The 21,579-nt window shown below is 36.8% G+C and overlaps 1 protein-coding gene across 1 annotated transcript in view; it reads right to left on the bottom strand.

Moving 5' to 3' along the window:
• Positions 1-1,819: 1,819 nt before the first annotated feature.
• LOC116139249 (DExH-box ATP-dependent RNA helicase DExH3) overlaps positions 1,820-21,579 on the bottom strand; it is a 25,727-nt gene continuing 5,967 nt past the window's right edge. Inside the window, exons 5-19 of the mRNA XM_031424921.1 lie at positions 17,413-17,508; positions 16,565-16,753; positions 16,271-16,430; positions 16,041-16,171; positions 15,679-15,849; positions 14,953-15,225; positions 14,675-14,869; positions 13,380-13,583; positions 6,505-6,574; positions 6,240-6,388; positions 4,519-4,827; positions 4,367-4,426; positions 3,368-3,520; positions 3,166-3,276; positions 1,820-2,749 (exon numbers count right to left, since the gene is read on the bottom strand). Of these exons, the coding sequence (XP_031280781.1) occupies positions 2,279-2,749; positions 3,166-3,276; positions 3,368-3,520; positions 4,367-4,426; positions 4,519-4,827; positions 6,240-6,388; positions 6,505-6,574; positions 13,380-13,583; positions 14,675-14,869; positions 14,953-15,225; positions 15,679-15,849; positions 16,041-16,171; positions 16,271-16,430; positions 16,565-16,753; positions 17,413-17,508 (2,742 nt within the window). The 3' untranslated portion in view covers positions 1,820-2,278. The remainder of the gene's footprint in view (positions 2,750-3,165; positions 3,277-3,367; positions 3,521-4,366; positions 4,427-4,518; positions 4,828-6,239; positions 6,389-6,504; positions 6,575-13,379; positions 13,584-14,674; positions 14,870-14,952; positions 15,226-15,678; positions 15,850-16,040; positions 16,172-16,270; positions 16,431-16,564; positions 16,754-17,412; positions 17,509-21,579) is intronic.

The following is a 21,579-nucleotide window of genomic DNA, read 5'->3' as shown; positions in this document are numbered from 1 at the left end:
CTTTAGAGAAATTCTGCTTTTCTTCAAGGTTTGAGTGGTTTAGATCTCTATTTTCTAAGAAAGTATAGGGTTTTACTTACATTAGTTTACCTAATTGTGATATTATATCCCACAAAATTTTTACTATGATGGTTTTAGTTGTTGCAAGCGTGCTTAATCTGTCTTTCTTGATTCAAAAAATTATGTGGTTGTTTAATAAGTTCATGCCCTCATATATGCTGGCTTTTTTATGCTAATAAGGCTAGAATAAGATTTGAAGGTGGCATATTGTTGGACAGTTGGGTAAGTGTAGATCAAAATAAAATGATCTTGGTCATATTTATTGATAACATGGAAATGGCTATGCCTCCTTTCCGTTGTCGATATAAAAGCTTGGTTTATATTGAGACTGCGATGCACAACATTCTGTTTTGCAATGTTAGATCTGAAAACCTGTTTCTTTTTCTTCTTTGTTGTTTCATTGTTTTGCAATTTGAAAGATGTGTGATTTGTTAACGTTAAAGATTGGTTTAGCGTTTAAGAAGTTGAGTTTGAACCACAGGATCAATGAGCGTTGATGTTGTATTCTTCAAGTTTCTTGATTATTAAGGAGTTTGTCTGACAATATTCTTCAGTTTAGAACTCGATGAATATGTAAAGAAGGTAGAGGAATATTTAGGTGGAAATGTGTGAACAGATTTTTCACGGCTTCTCTTATCAAAACAAATGCATAAAAAGACTTGAATGCATCTAGTTCCTTCGGTTTTTGTTTTCATATTTAGCATTATACTCTTTTTGTTACGGTTCTATGGCTATGCAACAGAGATTTTACAGATATTTGAAGGCCTAGAAACCTAAACTAGTGGAGCACCTTTCATTGCTTGAAGATGGACGATATTGTATTTTGCATTGTTTTAAAACCCGGCCCAGCCCGGCCGGTTTAACCGGGACTCGGTAGCTTCAACGGGTCAGGTTTAATTTTTCCGATTCATCCCAAAACCCTAAGATTTGAGAGAATGATTGGCGAACAATCGACAGCTAGAAGGTTAGGGCTTTTGAAGACCGAGTTCCGGTGAATGCAATGGTGGTGATGACGTTGATTTCCGGTGAGTAAATCGATCGGAAATCGAACAAACCTGGCAGCGACAGTAATGAGATTTTTTCGGCTATTGGCGAGGCTAACGGGGGTGGGGTGAGGTGGGTTTTGGTCGGGAGGAACAGGGAAGTAATTCCTGGGTGATGGGGAGGTTTGTCGGCGTCGACGTGGATGAGATCTGGCCTGGAATATCCATGCCAGCATCGGTGAGATCTGGCCGAAATCGAACCTATTTCGGCCAGATCTTGGGTAGATTTTAATGGAAAAGGGCTCAAGGGACGATTGGGGTTGCATCTGGAGTGTCGTCGCTATCGATAAGTCGTCGGTCGATTTTCATTAGGGGTGTGTTTGATAAAGTTCAAACATGTAGGGACTTGTAGGTAATTTTCAGGGGTGTACTTGTTGAGTTTTAAAATTTTTTGTCAACCGGAAACTTTGTCGGGTTTCACCCCGGGTTGGGTTTTAAAACATTGGTATTTTGTTCTTTTTGCTTTTTCGTCTTGTGGGTGAAACCCCCTTTTTACAAGTAATTGTTCTAGGGATGTAAATGAATTTAACTTTTGATTGCAACTTTTGAGTTGACTTGATTCGTTTGTTTAACGACTTGATTTAACTCATCATACATTTATTTAGCAGTCAAAAATTCGTCAAAGTTCCTCCTCTTGTTTGTCACTCCCTATAAAATGGACAATTCATAAGCTGCACCTGTAATGGCAAATTTAAGTAACTTCTATCATTTAAATTATTTTAACTGACTTTAAATTAGAATCAAATTACTATAATGAAACAGTTCCTCGGCTAAAAATTATACAACATATCTCAATGAGAGATTTTGATCATTATGCCTATAACACATTTAAATAAGTAAACAAATAAACTAATAGGGTAACACACTACCAGTGTCCTTTTCCCTGACCCAGATATCCCAGACTTGGTAAATAATACTGAGGAAATCAACGGGATATATAATATCTTAAGAGCGTCACTCCGCGCCTAAGGAGATTTGAACCTCCAACTGCCAACCTAAAGGGTAATACCACTACGTTCCTCGGTTCATCCATTTCTGGGAGGCTTTGCCAATTCCACATTTATGGATAATAGTGCAAAAATTGCTGCAGCAAAACAATTTAAGCATATGTATCAACTTGTTTCCACTTTCATTTGTCTAGGAGCTCTCAAGGAGCACTCTTAATGAATTCATTATCAATGAGGGCGGCCTTTTGATCTTCGACGTTTCCCAAGAAGTTTTACCATATTATCAGTGACATCAGGTGGGGTATCGTCATCCGAGTCTCGATTGTCTGTAGAGGTGTGAGTCAACCAGGCCAAGGCTTCTACAGCAGCATCCCTCTCTGCAAGCTGCTTGTTTTTCTTTGGTTTTCCCACAAATTGCATTCCCTTGAACTCTACCAGCGCCCTGAACTCATTTGTCTTAAGATGCTTTGTTTTGTATTTCGGAGGGGAATGGCCTGCTCTCATCAAAAGAGTTTGCAGTAAGCTTTTAGGATTTGTTCCATCTTTTGTAAATCTGCTGTTGTCACCAGACTCCTTCGGTCTCTTGCTTGCACGACCAAACACAAATCTTCCCTCACATTGATCTCCTGTTACCAGCTCTTGAACAGCAAGCATAAGGTACTTGCCTTCCTTGTGAATGTCAATGCTACGATCGTCAAGCTGTGTCAACAAAAAGCAATCATCATTTTACAGATTAAGTTTCTTCTGAAACTTGAGACCCACTTAAGCAGCTCTTGTCAAGTATATATTACAGGGTTTTCAAGGATACAACTAGAAAATCATAAAGAGGGAAATTTTGTTGAATAATGTTGAATAATTCAGAATGAAAATAGATGATGCAAGTGATCAATAAGGGTTATCCAAAGCCCTATAGCATAGCAGTTTTGTTCTCTTCAAAGGCTTACAAACATAACTTATGCCCATTATTCTTACTTACCATACAGGAATATGACAAGGGAGAGAACTGAAAATCAGTTCGATTGCTTACACTTTAAAATAGAGATTCTCATTCACGTGGCACATAATTATTGAAGAAGTATGAAATATCTAAATTCTACCCTTTATATAAACTTAACCTTTTTGCGAAGAAGCTTATCAAGTTCTTCCTTAAGCTTCAAATAGCAATCTGCCAAACAAGGATCCATGAAGAAATCAATATAACCTTCCAGCATTTTCAAATGGCCAGCCTGAAAATAGCGAAGTTAGTTATCATAAAGTCCTAGCAATTAAATGCCCTGGAACAGCAAAAAGTAAAATTTGTGTTTGTTAACGAAGTACCTGTGCCCCGCAGCTTAGAGCACCACCAAAAAGGATTAGTATCGAATCAGATATTCCAGTGGAATCACGGATGAAAACTGTATTGACTTTCACTTTTTCACCAAAGACCAGCCATGGGTAAGGAATAGTCTGATAGCGTGCATTCACAGAATTCTGAAGAAGAAACATTACCACATCAACTAATTGCGTAGAAGCAGAGCAAAAAATAAAAGAGAAACAGGGTCATATCATCCATGGATAAGATGATTGTTAAATATTAATGCGAAGAAGATTTTGCCTTCTTATAAGGAAGGCTGTTAAATATCTTCATGAAGGTATAGCCATACATGGATCAGGTACTTTCCATTTCTTTTTAAAAAGAAAACATAGTCAGGACAACTTAGAGTGGAATATAAATTCAAGTATTTGCATGTTAACAATTTTTCCAGGCTTGAATATATAACTTATAAAAAATTCACACAGATCAAATAGGCCAGGCTTTTAACAAACCGCATTCAAAGAGATGGCAAAAGAGTTATAATAAATTATCTAAATAATCGCCGCCAAATTATAAAATCTATGGTAATATTTAAATCAAGATGTGGTACATACTAGAGACATAATCAAGAAATAAGGAATTTTAAGGTCATACTGTGTGTATCATGAGATGGTAACAAGCAGTCCATGGACCATTTAGCATATTGCATACATTTTCTAGGTGAGAGTCAAATGCCGAATATTTTCCTTCATGTAAGTTCTAATCAGCGTAGAATTCAATTATGTCCAACTAAAATCAACTACATTTTGAATTTAAATTTAGAAGCAGCAATGATATTGACAAATGGAATATAAACTGCGGATTCACAATCAGACTTGGAGCCTGTCCCTAGTGCAACACCGGATAAACAGCATATAAGTTGAATCTATAGCCAAATTGAAGGAAACACAGAAAACAAAAAACTTCATGTCTCAACAAAAACAAGTCTAGTTTCAGTTAGACATTGTCACTTGTACACTTACCGCATATAGAAAAACTTGACCGTCATCCATGGTTTTAAAAGACATGGATGTCTCTCTGTGCTGTACAACAAGTAAACATTGAAAATGTCAACAGAGAGTTTTAGGATGAACAAAATACAAAGCACAAACATTAACATGCAGAGATAACTTACTACAACTGATGATATGCCAGGAAAGAGACCAGAACATATGACAGCACGGACCATGGACTGGTTGTGACTTAATTTGTTGTTGGTACCTGTGTCTTCATCAAGTAAACCAGCATCTCTTAAAATGAAGGAAAACTGCTTCCGAAGAGAATGGATTGCCTGAAGAGTTTGTGCAGACAGGAAATTCCTCCAACAATACTCATATGCTGATCCTTCTCTTTCAGCATCTTTCCACCCTTCATATGCACGGACAAGAGCCATGTGATCACTGTAGTCTTTTGCAGAGAATCTAGACTTTGCTATTCCAGCTAACTAAACCACAGAGAGGAATCGTTAGTTAATGCATGAAGTTTCTTAAGAAATCAGATGCTTTCATTCATGGATCCTAACAATAACTTACAATATAAAACAGGTGCACAATTGATGGTTTGCCTAAAAGTACTACCACATGAAAGAAGCTCCAGAGGCCCTAACTATAAGAATTAAATCAATAATATGTGATCGTAACTCAGAAAGTATATACTAAGTAATGCACTAATCTCCTGAATCCTTTTAGCATTAAGCCAAAAAATGATATCCAATCAGATTTAGTTGACAGCTCTCCACAACTATGACGGGCTTTGGGGAGAAATACTTTAATTTGGTTTAATTGGAAAGCAAGAACAAATTTTAATCTTTAAATATGCATCCATCGTGTCATTCTTGGGTGGGAGTCATTTTGTAACATCTTCATAATAAATAATGGCTGCATTTGTTTAATTATTTCACCACTATTCTATCCTTATTCCAAATACAAATGCGCGTTTGTTTCCCTATTTTCAAAATCATATCCTAAATTAAAAATTTTTTTAAACCCCTTAGGTTTGTTAATTGACAAAAACACCCTCACCAAAAAAATTTATAAATTAACAAAAACACCCCCACCCACCCATAGTTGCTAGATTCTGGCAACCACCGTTGGTGGTAGCCGGAATTTGTCACAACGGTGCACTATCGACCGGAACTGGCCGGTAATGCACTGATCTGGCCTTTTCCAGCTAGATCCACCGTGGATTTAGCCGGAAAATGTCAGATCTGGCCGTCAACGAAGGCCAAGAGATGGCCGTTGTTGACGGCCAAATCCGTGGTGGATCTAGTTGGAAAATGCCAGATCGGAGCACGAAAGGCTAGATCTAGTCAGTCGTGCGCTGTAACACCAGATTCCAGCGGTGGTGGCCGGAATCTGGCAACTGTGAGTGCTTTTGTCATTTTACAAAATTTTTATATACTAGAGTGTTTATTTAAATTAACAAACCTAGGGAGTTTTTTGTTAATTTTTAAATTCTACCTCGTAACAATCACCCAACTTTACCTACCAATAATATTTCAAAAATACTACTCAAAATAATAAAACAAACACACCCATTGAATCTTGAGTCCCAACTTAGGATCTAAAGAGTTCTACAAAGAAAAATACTATAATACCCCACACTAAATAGGGTACCTTGCAACTGCACTTCAATACCCCATTCAATAAACACACTTTCAGTAGTAAGATTATATTCAACATGCATAATTTATGCACTTTAGGCATGAAACATGTTAGATGTAATCTTATTCACAAGCTGTGTTGTAGTTTTAGTTTAAAAAGGGGGGAAGGGGGATCCATAAGAGAGGAAAAAATATTGTAAAGAAAAACATAATTCTTTAGTACATATCCAGTAACATGTTGATTTCATACTTACATCCTTCTTTTCTTGAGGCAAAAGGAAAGGATCCCTGACGCTGAGCCCAGATACAATAGTTAACACAGGATCAAAGCAACGGAATATAGCACCCATGACTAACATTTTCCCGAGCTTGGGATCCACAGGAAGCATTGACAAAAACTTTCCTGTTTGGAAGAAGCAAAAACATAAGAAATCAAATAACCAGGAAAAGATTTTAAAAGATGTAAATCAAATGCAAAAATAAACATCACTCCTTTCATAAAAGAGTTAGCAAACTAACCAAGATTTGTCAGATTCTCCTTCTCATCTAAGGCCCCAATCATCTTCAAAAAGTCAACAGCATTTTGGACCTGTCATTCACTAACTGTAAATATCTACCAGGAGTGGGAAGTGAATGACAAAATAAATGTGGCTACCCCAGTATCATTGAAACATAAAATCATATAATGGAAATTGGCATTAGCAAATCGGAAGTGTATGGCATATGTAAACATAAAGAACCAACACATTAAATAGTGAAGCATCCTAAATCTAACAGAAGTTCATACCATGGATTGAGAATCCCCTATAAACAGCATAATTTAAGACCATCCCGGCACAAGTCTCTCTTGCCGTCCAACTCTAATTTTGATCAATTTCATAACTAAGTNCCACAGGATCAATGAGCGTTGATGTTGTATTCTTCAAGTTTCTTGATTATTAAGGAGTTTGTCTGACAATATTCTTCAGTTTAGAACTCGATGAATATGTAAAGAAGGTAGAGGAATATTTAGGTGGAAATGTGTGAACAGATTTTTCACGGCTTCTCTTATCAAAACAAATGCATAAAAAGACTTGAATGCATCTAGTTCCTTCGGTTTTTGTTTTCATATTTAGCATTATACTCTTTTTGTTACGGTTCTATGGCTATGCAACAGAGATTTTACAGATATTTGAAGGCCTAGAAACCTAAACTAGTGGAGCACCTTTCATTGCTTGAAGATGGACGATATTGTATTTTGCATTGTTTTAAAACCCGGCCCAGCCCGGCCGGTTTAACCGGGACTCGGTAGCTTCAACGGGTCAGGTTTAATTTTTCCGATTCATCCCAAAACCCTAAGATTTGAGAGAATGATTGGCGAACAATCGACAGCTAGAAGGTTAGGGCTTTTGAAGACCGAGTTCCGGTGAATGCAATGGTGGTGATGACGTTGATTTCCGGTGAGTAAATCGATCGGAAATCGAACAAACCTGGCAGCGACAGTAATGAGATTTTTTCGGCTATTGGCGAGGCTAACGGGGGTGGGGTGAGGTGGGTTTTGGTCGGGAGGAACAGGGAAGTAATTCCTGGGTGATGGGGAGGTTTGTCGGCGTCGACGTGGATGAGATCTGGCCTGGAATATCCATGCCAGCATCGGTGAGATCTGGCCGAAATCGAACCTATTTCGGCCAGATCTTGGGTAGATTTTAATGGAAAAGGGCTCAAGGGACGATTGGGGTTGCATCTGGAGTGTCGTCGCTATCGATAAGTCGTCGGTCGATTTTCATTAGGGGTGTGTTTGATAAAGTTCAAACATGTAGGGACTTGTAGGTAATTTTCAGGGGTGTACTTGTTGAGTTTTAAAATTTTTTGTCAACCGGAAACTTTGTCGGGTTTCACCCCGGGTTGGGTTTTAAAACATTGGTATTTTGTTCTTTTTGCTTTTTCGTCTTGTGGGTGAAACCCCCTTTTTACAAGTAATTGTTCTAGGGAGTAAAAGAATTTAACTTTTGATTGCCACTTTGAGTTGACTTGATGTTTGTTTAACGACTTGATAACTCATCAACATTTATTTAGCAGTCAAAATCCGTCAAAGTTCCTCGTCTTGTTTGTCACTCCCTATAAAAATGGACAATTCATAAGTGCACCTGTAATTGCAAATTTAGGTAAAATTATTTTAACTGACTTTAAATTAGAATCAAATTACTAATGAAACAGTTCGGCTAAAATTATACAACATATCTCAATGGGAGATTGATCATTATGCCATAACACATTTAATAAGTAAACAAATAAACTATTGGGTAACACACACAGTGTCCTTTTCCCTGACCCAGATATCCCAGACTTGTAAATAATAATGAGGAAATCAACGGGATATAAAATATCTAAGAGCGTCAGCTCCGCGCTAAGGAGATTTGACCTCAATGCCAACCTAAAGGGTAATACCACTACGTTCCGGTTCATTCATTTCGGGAGGCTTTGCAATTCACATTTATGGATAATAGGCAAAAATTGCTGCAGCAAAACAATTTAGCATATGATCAACTTGTTTCCACTTTCATTTGTCTAGGAGCTCTCAAGGGCAATCTTAATGAATTCATTATCAATGAGGGCGGCCTTTTGATTCGACGTTTCCCAAGAAGTTTTACATATTATCAGTGACATCAGGTGGGGTATCGTCATCGCAGTCTCGATTGTCTGTAGAGGTGTGAGTCAACCAGGCCAAGGCTTCTACAGCAGCATCCCTCTCTGCAAGCTGCTTGTTTTTCTTTGGTTTTCCACAAATTGCATTCCCTTGAACTCTACCAGCGCCCTGAAATTGTCTTAAGATGCTTTGTTTTGTATTTCGGGGGGAATGGCTGCTCTCATCAAAAGAGTTTGTAGTAAGCTTTTAGGATTTGTTCCATCTTTTGTAAATCTGCTGTTGTCACCGACTCCTTCGGTCTCTTGCCTGCAGACCAAACAAATTCCCTCACATTGATCTCCTGTTACCAGCTCTTGAACAGCAAGCATAAGGTACTTGCCTCTTGTGAATGTCAATGCTACGATCGTCAGCTGTGTCAACAAAAGCAATCATCATTTTACAGATTTTCTTCTGAAACTTGAGACCCACTTAAGCAGCTCTTGTCAAGTATATATTACAGGGTTTCAAGGATCAACTAGAAAATCATAAAGAGGGAAATTTTGTTGAATAATTCAGAATGAAAATAGATGATGCAAGTGATCAATAAGGGTATCCAAAGCCCTATAGCATAGCAGTTTTGTTCTCTTCAAAGGCTACAAACATAACTATGCCCATTATTCTTACTTACCATACAGGATATGACAAGAGGAGGAACTGAAAATCAGTTCGATTGCTTACCTTTAAAATAGAGATTCTCTTCACGTGGCACATAACTATTGAAGAAGTATGAAATATCTAAATTCACCCTTTATTAAACTTAACCTTTTTGCGAAGAAGCTTCACAGCTTCCTTAAGCTCAAATAGCAATCTGCCAAACAAGGATCCATGAAGAAATCAATATAACCTTCCAGCATTTTAAATGGCCAGCCTGAAAATAGCGAAGTTAGTTATCATAAAGTCCTAGCAATTAAATGCCCTGGAACAGCAAAAAGTAAAATTTGTGTTTTTTGTAACGAAGTACCTGTGCCCCGCAGTTAGAGACCCACCAAAAAGGATGTATCGAATCAGATATTCCAGTAATCACGGATGAAAACTGTATTGACTTTCACTTTTTCACCAAAGACCAGCCATGGGTAAGGAATAGTCTGATAGGTGCATTCACAGAATTCTGCAGAAGAAACATTACCACATAACTAATGCGTAGAAGCAGAGCAAAAAATAAAAGAGAAACAGGGTCATATCATCCAGGATAAGATGATTGTTAAATATTAATGCGAGAAGATTTTGCCTTCTTATAAGGAAGGCTGTTAAATATCTTCATGAAGGTATAGCCATACATGGATCAGGTACTTTCCATCTTTTTAAAAAGAAAACAATGTCAGGACAACTTAGAGTGGAATATAAATTCAAGTATTTGCATGTTAAAAATTTTTCCAGGCTTGAATATATAACTTGTAAAAAATCACACGATCAAATAGGTCAGGCTTTTAAGCAAACACATCAAAGAGATGGAAAAGAGTTATAAAAATATCTAAATAATCGCCGCCAAATTATAAAATCTATGGTAATATTTAATCAAGATGTGGTACATATAGACATAATCAAGAAATAAGGAATTTTAAGTCATACTGTGTGTATCATGGATGGTAACAAGACGTCCATGGACCATTTAGCATATTGCATACATTTTTAGTGAGAGTCAAATGCCGATATTTTCCTTCATGTAAGTCTAATCAGCTAGAATTCAATTATGTCCAATAAAATCAACTACATTTTGAATTTAAATTTAGAAGCTGCAATGATATGACAAAGGAATATAAACTGCGGATTCACAATCGACTTGGAGCCTGTCCCTAGTGCAACACCGGATAAACAGCATATAAGTTGAATCTATAGCCAAATTGAAGGAAACACAGAAAACAAAAAACTTCATGTCTCAACAAAAACAAGTCTAGTTTCAGTTAGACATGTCACTTGTACACTTACCGCATATAGAAACTTGACCGTCATCCATGGTTTTAAAAGACATGGATGTCTCTCGTGTGTACAACAAGTAAACATTGAAAATGTCAACAGAGAGTTTTAGGATGAACAAAATACAAAGCACAAACATTAACATGCAGAGATAACTTACTACAATGATGATATGCCAGGAAAGAGCCAGAACATATGACAGCACGAACCATGGACTGGTTGTGACTTAATTTGTTGTTGGTACCTGTGTCTCATCAAGTAAACCAGCATCTCTTAAAATGAAGGAAAACTGCTTCCGAAGAGAAGGATTGCTGAAGAGTTTGTGCGACAGGAATCTCCAACAATACTCATATGCTGATCCTTCTCTTTCAGCATTTTCCACCTTCATACGCACGGACAAGAGCCATGTGATCACTGTAGTCTTTTGCAGAGAATCTAGACTTTGCTATTCCAGCTAACTAAACCACAGAGGGAATCGTTAGTTAATGCATGAAGTTTCTAAGAAATCAGATGCTTATTCATGGATCCTAACAATACTACAATATAACAGGTGCCCATTGATGGTTTGCTAAAAGTACTACCACATGAAAGAAGCTCCAGAGGCCCTAACTATAAGAATTAAATCAATAATATGTGATCGTAACTCAGAAAGTATATACTAAGATGCACTAATCTCCTGAATCCTTTTAGCATTAAGCAAAAAATGATATCCAATCAGATTTAGTGACAGCTTCACAACTATGCGGGCTTGGGGAAATACTTTAATTTGGTTTATTGGAAAGCAAGAACAAATTTTAATCTTTAAAATGCATCCATCGTGTCATTCTTGGGTGGGAGTCATTTTGTAATCTTCATAATAAATAATGGCTGCATTTGTTAATTATTTCACCACTATTCTATCCTTATTCCAAATACAAATGCGCGTTGTCCCTATTTTCAAATCATATCCTAAATTAAAAATTTTTTTAAACCCCTTAGGTTTGTTAATTGACAAAAACACCTCACCAAAAAAAATTTATAAATTAACAAAAACACCCCACCCACCCATAGTTGCTAGATCTGGCAACCACCGTTGGTGGTAGCCGGAATTTGTCAAACGGTGCACTATCGACGGAACGGCGGTAATGACTGATCTGGCCTTTTCCAGCTAGATCCACTGGGATTTAGCCGGAAAATGTCAGATCTGGCCGTCAACGAAGGCCAAGAGATGGCCGTTGTTGACGAGGCCAATCCGTGGTGGATCTAGTTGGAAAATGCCGATCGAGCACGAAAGGCTAGATCTAGTCAGCGTGCGTGTAACACAGATTCCGCGGTGGTGGCCGGAATCTGGCAACTGTGAGTGCTTTTGTCATTTTACAAAATTTTATATACTAGAGTGTTATTAAATTAAACAAACCAGGGAGTTTTTGTTTAATTTTTAATTCTACCTCGTAAAATCACCCAACTTTACCTACCAATAATATTTCAAAAATACTCTCAAATAATAAAACAAACACACCCATGTGATCTTGATCCCAACTTAGGATCTAAAGAGTTCTACAAAGAAAAATACTATAATACCCCACACTAAATAGGGTACCTTGCAACTGCACTTCAATACCCCATTCATAAACACCTTTCAGTAGTAAGATTATATTCAACATGCATAATTTATGCACTTTAGGCATGAAACATTTTAGATGTAATTTATTCACAAGCTGTGTTGTAGTTTTGTTTAAAAAGGGGGAAGGGGGATCCATAAGAGAGGAAAAAATATTGTAAAGAAAAACATAATTCTTTAGTACATATCCGTAACATGTTGATTTCATACTTACATCCTTCTTTTTTGAGGCAAAAGGAAAGGATCCCTGACGCTGAGCCCAGAACAATAGTTAACACAGGATCAAAGCAACGGAATATAGCACCCATGACTAACATTTTCCCGAGCTTGGGATCCCAGGAAGCATTGACAAAAACTTTCCTGTTTGGAAGAAGCAAAAACATAAGAAATCAAATAAAGGAAAAGATTTTAAAAGATGTAAATCAAATGCAAAAATAAACATCACTCCTTTCATAAAAGAGTTAGCAAACTAACCAAGATTGTCAGATTCTCCTTCTCATCTAAGGCCCCAATCATCTTCAAAAAGTCAACAGCATTTTGGACCTGTCATTCACTACTGAAATATCTACCAGGAGTGGGAAGTGAATGACAAAATAAATGTGGCTACCCCAGTATCATTGAAACATAAAATCATAATGGAAATTGGATTAGCAAATCGGAAGTGTATGGCAATGTAAACATAAGAACCAACAACATTCAATAGTGAAGCATCCTAAATCTAACAGAAGTTCATACCATGGATTGAGAATCCCCTATAAACAGCATAATTTAAGACCATCCCGGCACAAGCTCTCTTGCGTCCAACTCTAATTTTGATCAATTCATAACAAGTAATCTTGTGGTGTAAGGGGAGAAAGAAAATAATGATAGTCAAAATTTTCAAGCATACAAATCATGCATATTTATTCATCATTTTCGGTGGAATATTCCATGAACTTGAAAAAAAAAAAAAAAAAAAAACAAAAAAAAAAAGATGTTGAGTACATTCCATTAACAATATTAAGAAGAAAAATGCTAAATGAACTATAAGAATGTTGTAACTTAAATATACATAATACAACATGGTTTCATAGCAATCTATATGTGAGAGAGAGAGAGAGAGAAAGAGATCTTGCCATTAAAGCAAAGATTCATAAAGTTCCTTAACAACAATATGCTGGCATTCATAAGACAGATGTCAATCTGGACAAATAAATAATTCATAAAATTACTTACAGCCAATGGTTTTGGTGGTTGCAGAGCTGCTGATAAAAATTCTCCAATACTTCTAACTTGCAAACTCTTTATTTGCAAGCAGAGAGAGTTCAAGGGAGTTCTCAAAAGTTCAGGAAGTTGATATTCAGCAAAAGCTTCATAAACACATCTGGGATATAGGTGGTAACAATCTCCAGGTTGCACACGACCAGCCCTGCCCCTTCTCTGCAGCCAAGAACTAACTTAATACTAAGCGTTGTAAATGCTAAGACAGCCAATTAAAAGGATAACTGAAGATGCAAAAATAGAGTAATAACAGATGCCAATAACATCCTAAAAACTTCATTCTAGGTGCACAGAATGCTCCCAATTTTTTCTTCTTTTATTGGAAAATTTGAATAACACTCACACCCACTATGGTGCATAACCAAACAGGAAATCGATGTCTCTGTCTTGTTTGGAGATGCAGCATGGTTTCTAAAAAGGGGAGCACCTTTGCTGGGTGGAATTGGGAAAAGTGGAAAGGTCTCTATAGGCTGTGATGGAATGAAATCCAGGAGCTTTACCATGGGGCCATCTGGGAGGCTCGTAGGACTGATGTGAATTCTGAAGGTTCATGTTGGACAGGCAGAAGAGAAGTGGATGCTCATCAGCTTGGGGATTATGACTTTTGGTCTCTTATGATTTGGAATGATGATCCAATTTTCAGTGACGATCATACTATCCTGAGGGTAGTCAGGGTGATCATTGTTTCTGGAAAGTATGGGTGGAGAAAAATTACTGCTAGCTGTAGTAAGTGTGACAGTTGCTGGCCTTGGTTGATTGGACAAGGTCGTAGTTATATCCATTCCATTGATTCTGATCTTCCTAGGGCTGTTGGAAGCCTTGTGGTTAATGGAGAATGGTTGCAGAAAGTTGATTGGGTAGTTTGGGTTTTCTTTTTTGATTGGTTTTGAGCCTCCTTTTAAGGCCTTGTTTTTTGTATAGGCTTTGGGCTTAAAGGATTGTACATCCTCTTGTGTTCTTGGTCTTTTGTGTAGCTTAGCCTTGGGCTTGTCCAAGGTTTAGCCTGAAGGGCATTTCCCTTCTTAGGTTGTTTCTTTTATTCTTTTTATACAATTAACGGTTTTATCCAAAAAAAAAAAAAAAATGGAGTATATGAAACCTCACCATTCATCTCATTGGACGAAGTGAAGATGATACACCCCTCAGCCTTTACCAATGGTACCAATCATGAATAAAAGTAGAAAATAAACTTCACACCAGTAATGGTAAATCTAAGTGCTGAGGCTAATCTATTTTAATTGGAAACTTACTTGTCGAGCAGACGCTTGTGATATCCAAGAAGGTAGTAGACAAGGTGTGTTATTCAATGCATCATAAGTGGTTTCCTTCGCTTTTCCACAATCAACCACAAAGACTACATCATTAATTGTAATGCTTGCCTCAGCCATATTTGTTGCCAGAACAATTTTACGTACATTAGGTGGTGGTCTCTCAAATATGAGTTTCTGCAGAAAAAGATAAAAAGAAGGCAGTAAATAATATGTGGACGAGTATTGACCCCCATGTATGATATGGGCAGAATACATACTTGTTCAGATGTCGCCATTGAACCATGACAAGTTAGAAGCAAAACTCGATTAGGATCTCCTATAAGTGGATGAGCTTTAAGTTGATCCCTCAAACAGCTGATATCCTCCCAACCAGTCATAAATACCAACACAGCACCTGGGCGTTCTTTTCGACATATATGGCACAGAACTGCCTCAATAAGATTAAATCCTATGCAATCAGCTGTCCAACATGCAAGAGAATCACGTGCCCTGGAGCTGTAATTTTCAAAAGTAGAATTTTGGAGAGCATCCTGAAAAAGAAAAAAGGTCATTAAGATCACACCACATTCTTAAAAATTATTACATGCATTTTCTATAGACATCTTCACAACAGAGCTGAAGGGACGTCTCAATTTTACCACATATCCCAAAGGAAATAACGAGAAACAGACATTAAATTGTTCCTAGAAATCCCAATCGATGCATCATGAGACTAATGAAAATGTTTGCATTAAGATCTTACATTGAGAGGGAAAAGGGTGGACATGTGGGTTATAAAGGGCTTAGACACCTTCCCTTGGCAAGCCGGTTTTCCAAAGAGAGTTTTACCTAAGCCCACAAAAGGTCCACTGCCCAGCCTAATTGTTTGAGTTGTTAGATGGGTATCTATTAAATTGCAATAATATGTTGATTTCTAGCCATCATAATTTATATTTCTAATTTTGAAGGCAACCCTAGCTAATAAAGAAGATAGACTACTATACCTCAACAAGAGCAGTGATCTGGTTTTTCCGTTTTCGTGGCACCAGCTGCCTCTGTGTCTTCCACGTTTTCTCTTGTCCATAGTCATCAACTTGGTTAAAAGAACTCAACTTGTACCCAGTCATTTCTAGTACATCTTCCAAAAAGTGAGCTTGCACTGGATATGTAAAGCCCTGAATTATATAAAAACACAGCCAAATCAGATCAATAGCAAATTGAGCTTCAACAAGATGGAACTACATTCGGTTTTTTCACACACAAATGCAAGCCAGAATGTAATCATAGCTTGCTTACTCTATAGACACCAGAAAAACTTAGATTTGAAAGAACTGTAAATCAAGCAAGAGCTCAACTTCTAGCTTACCGGGATGTGAATTGTGGGTGCTTCTCCAAAATAATTGGAGAACAGCTCAGCATTCAGAGTTGCACTCATTAAAATCAGTCTCAAATCCCTACGGCGTGAAAGAAGATCCTTCAACACAATCAAGAGAAAATCTGGAAAAAAAAAAAAAAACAGCAAGTGTAAAAATATCTCAAGACTAATACCAGACTGCTGACTGCAGCTAGAGATAAACACACATTACAGTACTGCACCTTCATTCATGCCTCGCTCATGAATTTCATCAACAAAGACATGGGTGATACCATTCAAGTTGTGGTCACTTAGCAGCCTTCGAAGTAAAATACCACTGGTGCAAAAAAGCAGATGGGTATTTTTTCCTTTCATACCCTCTAATCGAACTTTGAAGCCAACCTACCAAAAAATATCTGTTGTGGTATAGCAGGAAGAATATAGAAAACTCTTTAATTGAAAGACTATCATGTGACTGCAAAAAATTATAAGTTTGTGAGTGCATATGTTAGCTCATTGAGGGAGACAAAGCTCACTGTTTCACCAAGAGGCTCCCCTCTCTCTGTGGAAACTCTATCTGAAACAGCCATAGCAGATATTCTTCGAGGTTGTGTGCATATTATGCTACAGAATGCTCCACGGCCAGATTCTATTTCTGACTCTAATACGTATTGAGGAAGTTGAGTGGTCTTACCACATCCTGTCTCTCCGGATATTACTATTACCTACAATTAAAACAATTTATAAGAGTGCTGAAAGAGAATGAAGATATATAAATCACCCCAAGAACATCTTGCTCTAAATTTTTTTAAGACTTCTCATTGATTGTTCTTAAGGTAAACAATAAGCCATTTTCTTTACAGATAAGGCGTTATATCTCATTATGTTCACAATATAAACGGCCTAGTCAGTCACATGAGGAGTTGCCCTTCCAAATGTTCCAAAAAGAAATAAAAGTAGAAGATATTATGATGCACAGATAATCTCACAAGAACAAGATCCATGCATTCTAAATAGCAGCCACTTCCTACTAAACACCAACATAGTCAACAACTAAACAAAATGTAAATTCATTATTTCAGAGCATTATCCCATGCATTTTCGTCCATGGCACTTTATAATGATAATTAAATTGTTAGCATAGGTGAAGGGCAAAATTTGATGAGAACAATTTGAAAAATAAGCAGTTCCAAACTAAAATAGAATATTAAATGCCTAAAAGAATATATCAACTTATAGAAAGATCAAACCAAAGATTATCAAGAAGAAGTCCTTCAGGACCTTCACATAGAATAAAAGAGGGAAGGAATATTTCTGCATAAGATTAGTGCATTGTGTTTTAAAAGCTCAGCTGAAAATCAGACTAAGAGTTCCAAGGTCAAACCTGATTCCGAGCTATTGCTTGGAGCAACCTTTCCTTTTCCTTGAATGCAGGTAGAGATTTCCGAAAATCCGTCATCTTCCTGCCTTCGGGCGATTCCTGCAAATTAATGGACAATATTTTAGCAGTGAGAAGAATACATAAAAACCTTAATGCCAAGAAAATAGTTCAATGAAAAAAGGAAAAAAAAAAAGGTTTTAAAAGATATCAAGATAGGCCAGGGAGATCTTAAATAAAACTGAGTGGATTTATTTTTGTCCTTTGAAGCATCTTATTTTAGTGCCATTATCATTACATCTCATGTTTGTACTCTTATTTGTAATTAATCACTCCAGGTTTAGTAAATCACATGATATATACCTCCTATTCTTCACTAAAGTACTTGTCTTTCAACTTTTACAACACAGTTCTATGGCATGATCTTGTAGTTAGTATGAGATATGCCAATGACAGTATTTTTAAATTTAAAATTGTAAATTATTTAGGATGAAGAACACTAGAAAGGATTAGATGTTAAAAATTTAAGTCCTTAATCAATAAGCAGTAGTGGATGCAAAAATTTACTTTAAGGGGGCACTACAAAGCTTTTTTTTTTTTTCTTCTTCTTTGTTGTAGATAATCATGCAAAATCTTATAGATATTGCATGATTAAGTGTATAAATCTATAATAGGTTATTAGGATTGTAATCAATATATATTAGGAACAAATCTGTAAAATAGAAAGTTAGATTATTCATTTCCTAGTTTAGATTGTTTGTTTCCTAGATTAGTTCTTTATTTTCCTATATATTGATGTATAATTTATCAATACAATATAAAAAAATTACAATCAGTTCTCTGTTTGTAACATAGCATCAGAGCAATTCTAAGTTGTTTCTCAATTTCGATTTCCTTTTCTTTTTTCTCTGCCCAAGTGAGCATTATTTGTGAGTCACCCTGGAGAGTGGCATTTTTTTCTCACCGCCTGCCTAGGAAGAAGCCCCTCCTGCCGATCGACCATTCCCTGAAGTCCAGTCACCGGAGGAGCAGCGCGTGAGTCTCACGTGCCACATTTTCATCTGCGGCAGTATTCACGCGCCGGCGCGTGCGACGGAGGACAGTGCTCCGATCACCCTTCCCGGCTTCGTCTTGATATTTCCGACAAGTCTGTGTGATTAGTTCCTCAATATCTCAGCCAGGTCAGATCAGTTTAGTTGATTTCTGTTGGTATCAGATTTCGTTCTTTGAAAAGTTTTGTTGGCTATTTGTGTTGAGGTCAATTTGTTGATTTTCATCTGTAAGTTGTGTTGGCTATTTGTGTTGAGATCAATTTTTCGTCTTCTTACCATGGCTGATAAACCTATAACTGATATGATTCATGTAATGTCAAAAATTACGGAACATAAGCTTAATGGGTCTAATAACTATTTTGATTGGAGTAAGACAATTCGTCTTTACTTGCGAAGCATTGGTAAAGATGATCATCTCACAAAAGATTCGTCTGAAGACGATTCAAAGCAAACATGGTTGAGAGAGGATGCCCGGTTGTTCTTGCAGATACGGAACTCCATCAACAGTGAGCTACTTGGTTTAATTAATCATTGTGAATATGTGAAAGAATTGATGGACTATCTAGATTTTTTGTATTCTGGGAAAGGGAATGTTTCTCGTATTTTTTATGTATGCAAAGCCTTTTATCAAGCTGAGAAACAAGATAGGTCTCTTACAACCTATTTTATGGACTTTAAAAGGATATATGAAGAACATAACGTCTTTTTACCGGTGAGTGCTAATGTGAAAGTTCAACAAGCTCAACGAGAGAAAATAGCGATTATGAGTTTCCTAGCTGGACTCCCTTCTGAGTTTGAATCTGCTAAATCTCAGGTTCTCGCCAGTTCTGAGATCACCTCCCTCCAAGACATATTTACTAGGGTTTTTCATACAAAAAGCACTCCATCTGTTCAGTCGAGTAGTGCTCTTGTAAGTCAGAATAATGACACCGAACGTTTATATAATAGGAGCAATAATAGAGGAGGGGGTTCGAATAATCGTGATAATAGGAGTCAGGAGTTAGGAGGGATTTTGTGCTACTACTGTCATGAACCCGGTCATACAAAGCGCACGTGTAGAAAGTTGCAAAATAAGGCCCAGAAAACTCAGTTAGCTCATGTTGCCGCTACGGATACTTCTGAGAAGACGGTTATATTTCAACTGATGAGTTTGCCAAGTTTTCTCAGTATCAAGAATCATTGAAGTCCTCATCTACTTCCATCACTGCTCTCGTCGAGTCAGGTAAACCAAATACATATCTTATTTCCTCATCTTCCAAATGGGTCATTGATTCTAGTGCCACAGATCATATGACAGATAATCCTAGTCTTTTTTCAACATATCAGTCCATAATTTCTTGTCTAATGTTAAAGTAAATCCTGATGGGTCAGTGGCTACGCTTAAAGCTCATCTTGTAGCTAAAGGCTATGCTCAAACTTATGGAGTGGATTATTCTGACACTTTTTCCCCTCTGGCCAAATTGACTTATACTCGCTTATTTATCTCTATGGCGGCTACTCATTCTTGGTCATTACATAAAAAATGTCTTTTTACATGGTGACCTTCAGGAAGAAGTCTATATGAAGTAACCACCTAGGTTTGTTGATCAGGGGGAGTATGGGAAAGTTTGTCATCTTCACAAATCGTTGTATGGTTTGAAACAAAGTCCATGTGCTTTGTTTGGAAAGTTCAGTCAGGTACTTAAAAAGTTCGGAATGACAAAGAGCAAGTTTGATCACTCAGTCTTTTACAAACAATCAACAGTTGACATTATTCTTCTGGTCGTATATGTTGACGACATTATCATCACTGGGAGTGACACTACAGGGATTTCATTACTTAAGTCATTTTTTCACACCTAGTTTCATACAAAAGATTTATGAGTGTTGAAGTATTTCTTGGGGTTTGAGGTAACAAGGAGTAAGAAAGGCATCTTCCTCTCTCAAAGAAAATATGTACTTAACTTATTAACTGAGACAGGAAAATTGAATGCTAAGCCATGCAGTACGCCAATGTTTCCTAATTCGCAACTTACCAAAGATGGTGAACTGTTTGAAGATCATAAGAGGTATAGAAGACTGCTTGGAAAGTTGAACTATTTAACAGTCACTCATCTTGATATTGCATACCTTGTCAGTGTAGTAAGTCAATTCATGTCTTCTCTTACAGTTGACCATTGGGCAGCTTTAGAACAAATTCTGTGTTATTTGAAAAGAGCTCCAGGACGTGGTATTTTGTACGGAAATCATGGACATAATATTGAGTGCTTCTCTAATGCAGATTGGGCAGGTTCCAAGATAGATAGGAGATTCACTATAGGCTACTGTGTTTTTGTTGGTGGAAATTTGGTCTCATGGAAAAGTAAGAAGCAAACTGTTGTGTCCCGATCTAGTGCAAAATCAGAATATAGGGCTATGACCCAGTCTGTGTGTGAAGTAATATGGATATATCAGTTTTTGATTGAAATTGGTCTTATGGCCTCTTTGCCAGTGAAATTGTGGTGTGATAACCAAGCCGCTCTTCATATTGCTTCTAATCCCGTATTTCATGAATGAACTAAGCACATTTGAATTGACTGTTATTTCATTCGTGAGAAAATACAGTAAGATTTAATCTCTATAGGATATGTGAAGACTGGAGAGCAACTAGGAGATGTTTTCACTAAAGCTTTGAATGGGGTTCGGATTGATTATATTTGTAACAAGCTGGGTATGATTAACATCTATGCTCCATCTTGAGGGGGAGTGTTGTAGATAATCATGCAAAATCTTACAGTATTGCATGATTAAGTATATAAATCTATAATAGGATATTAGGATTGTAATCAATATATATTAGGAACAAATCTGTAAAATAGGAAGTTAGATTATTCATTTCCTAGATTAAATTATTTGTTTCCTAGATTAGTTCTTTATTTTTTTATATATTGATGTATAATTTATCAATACAATATAAGAAAATTACAATCAGTTCTTTGTTTGTAACATTCTTAAATAAAAGGAATAGGATACAAAAATTATAACAAATATAAAGAGTTAATACTAGGTTTTTTTCAAAAAATTCTGTAAAACAATCGTAACTTCTGGAGAGTGTTCATATTTAAGACTTGTGTGAACATATATCTACTGTAACCAACTATAG

The sequence above is a fragment of the Pistacia vera genome, unplaced genomic scaffold (genome assembly GCF_008641045.1).
Source record: "Pistacia vera cultivar Batoury unplaced genomic scaffold, PisVer_v2 Contig35, whole genome shotgun sequence".
In the NCBI taxonomy this organism is placed as follows: Eukaryota; Viridiplantae; Streptophyta; class Magnoliopsida; order Sapindales; family Anacardiaceae; genus Pistacia; species Pistacia vera.
Note: the sequence above shows the minus strand (reverse complement) of the source record. Positions and strands in the feature narration are given on the sequence as shown.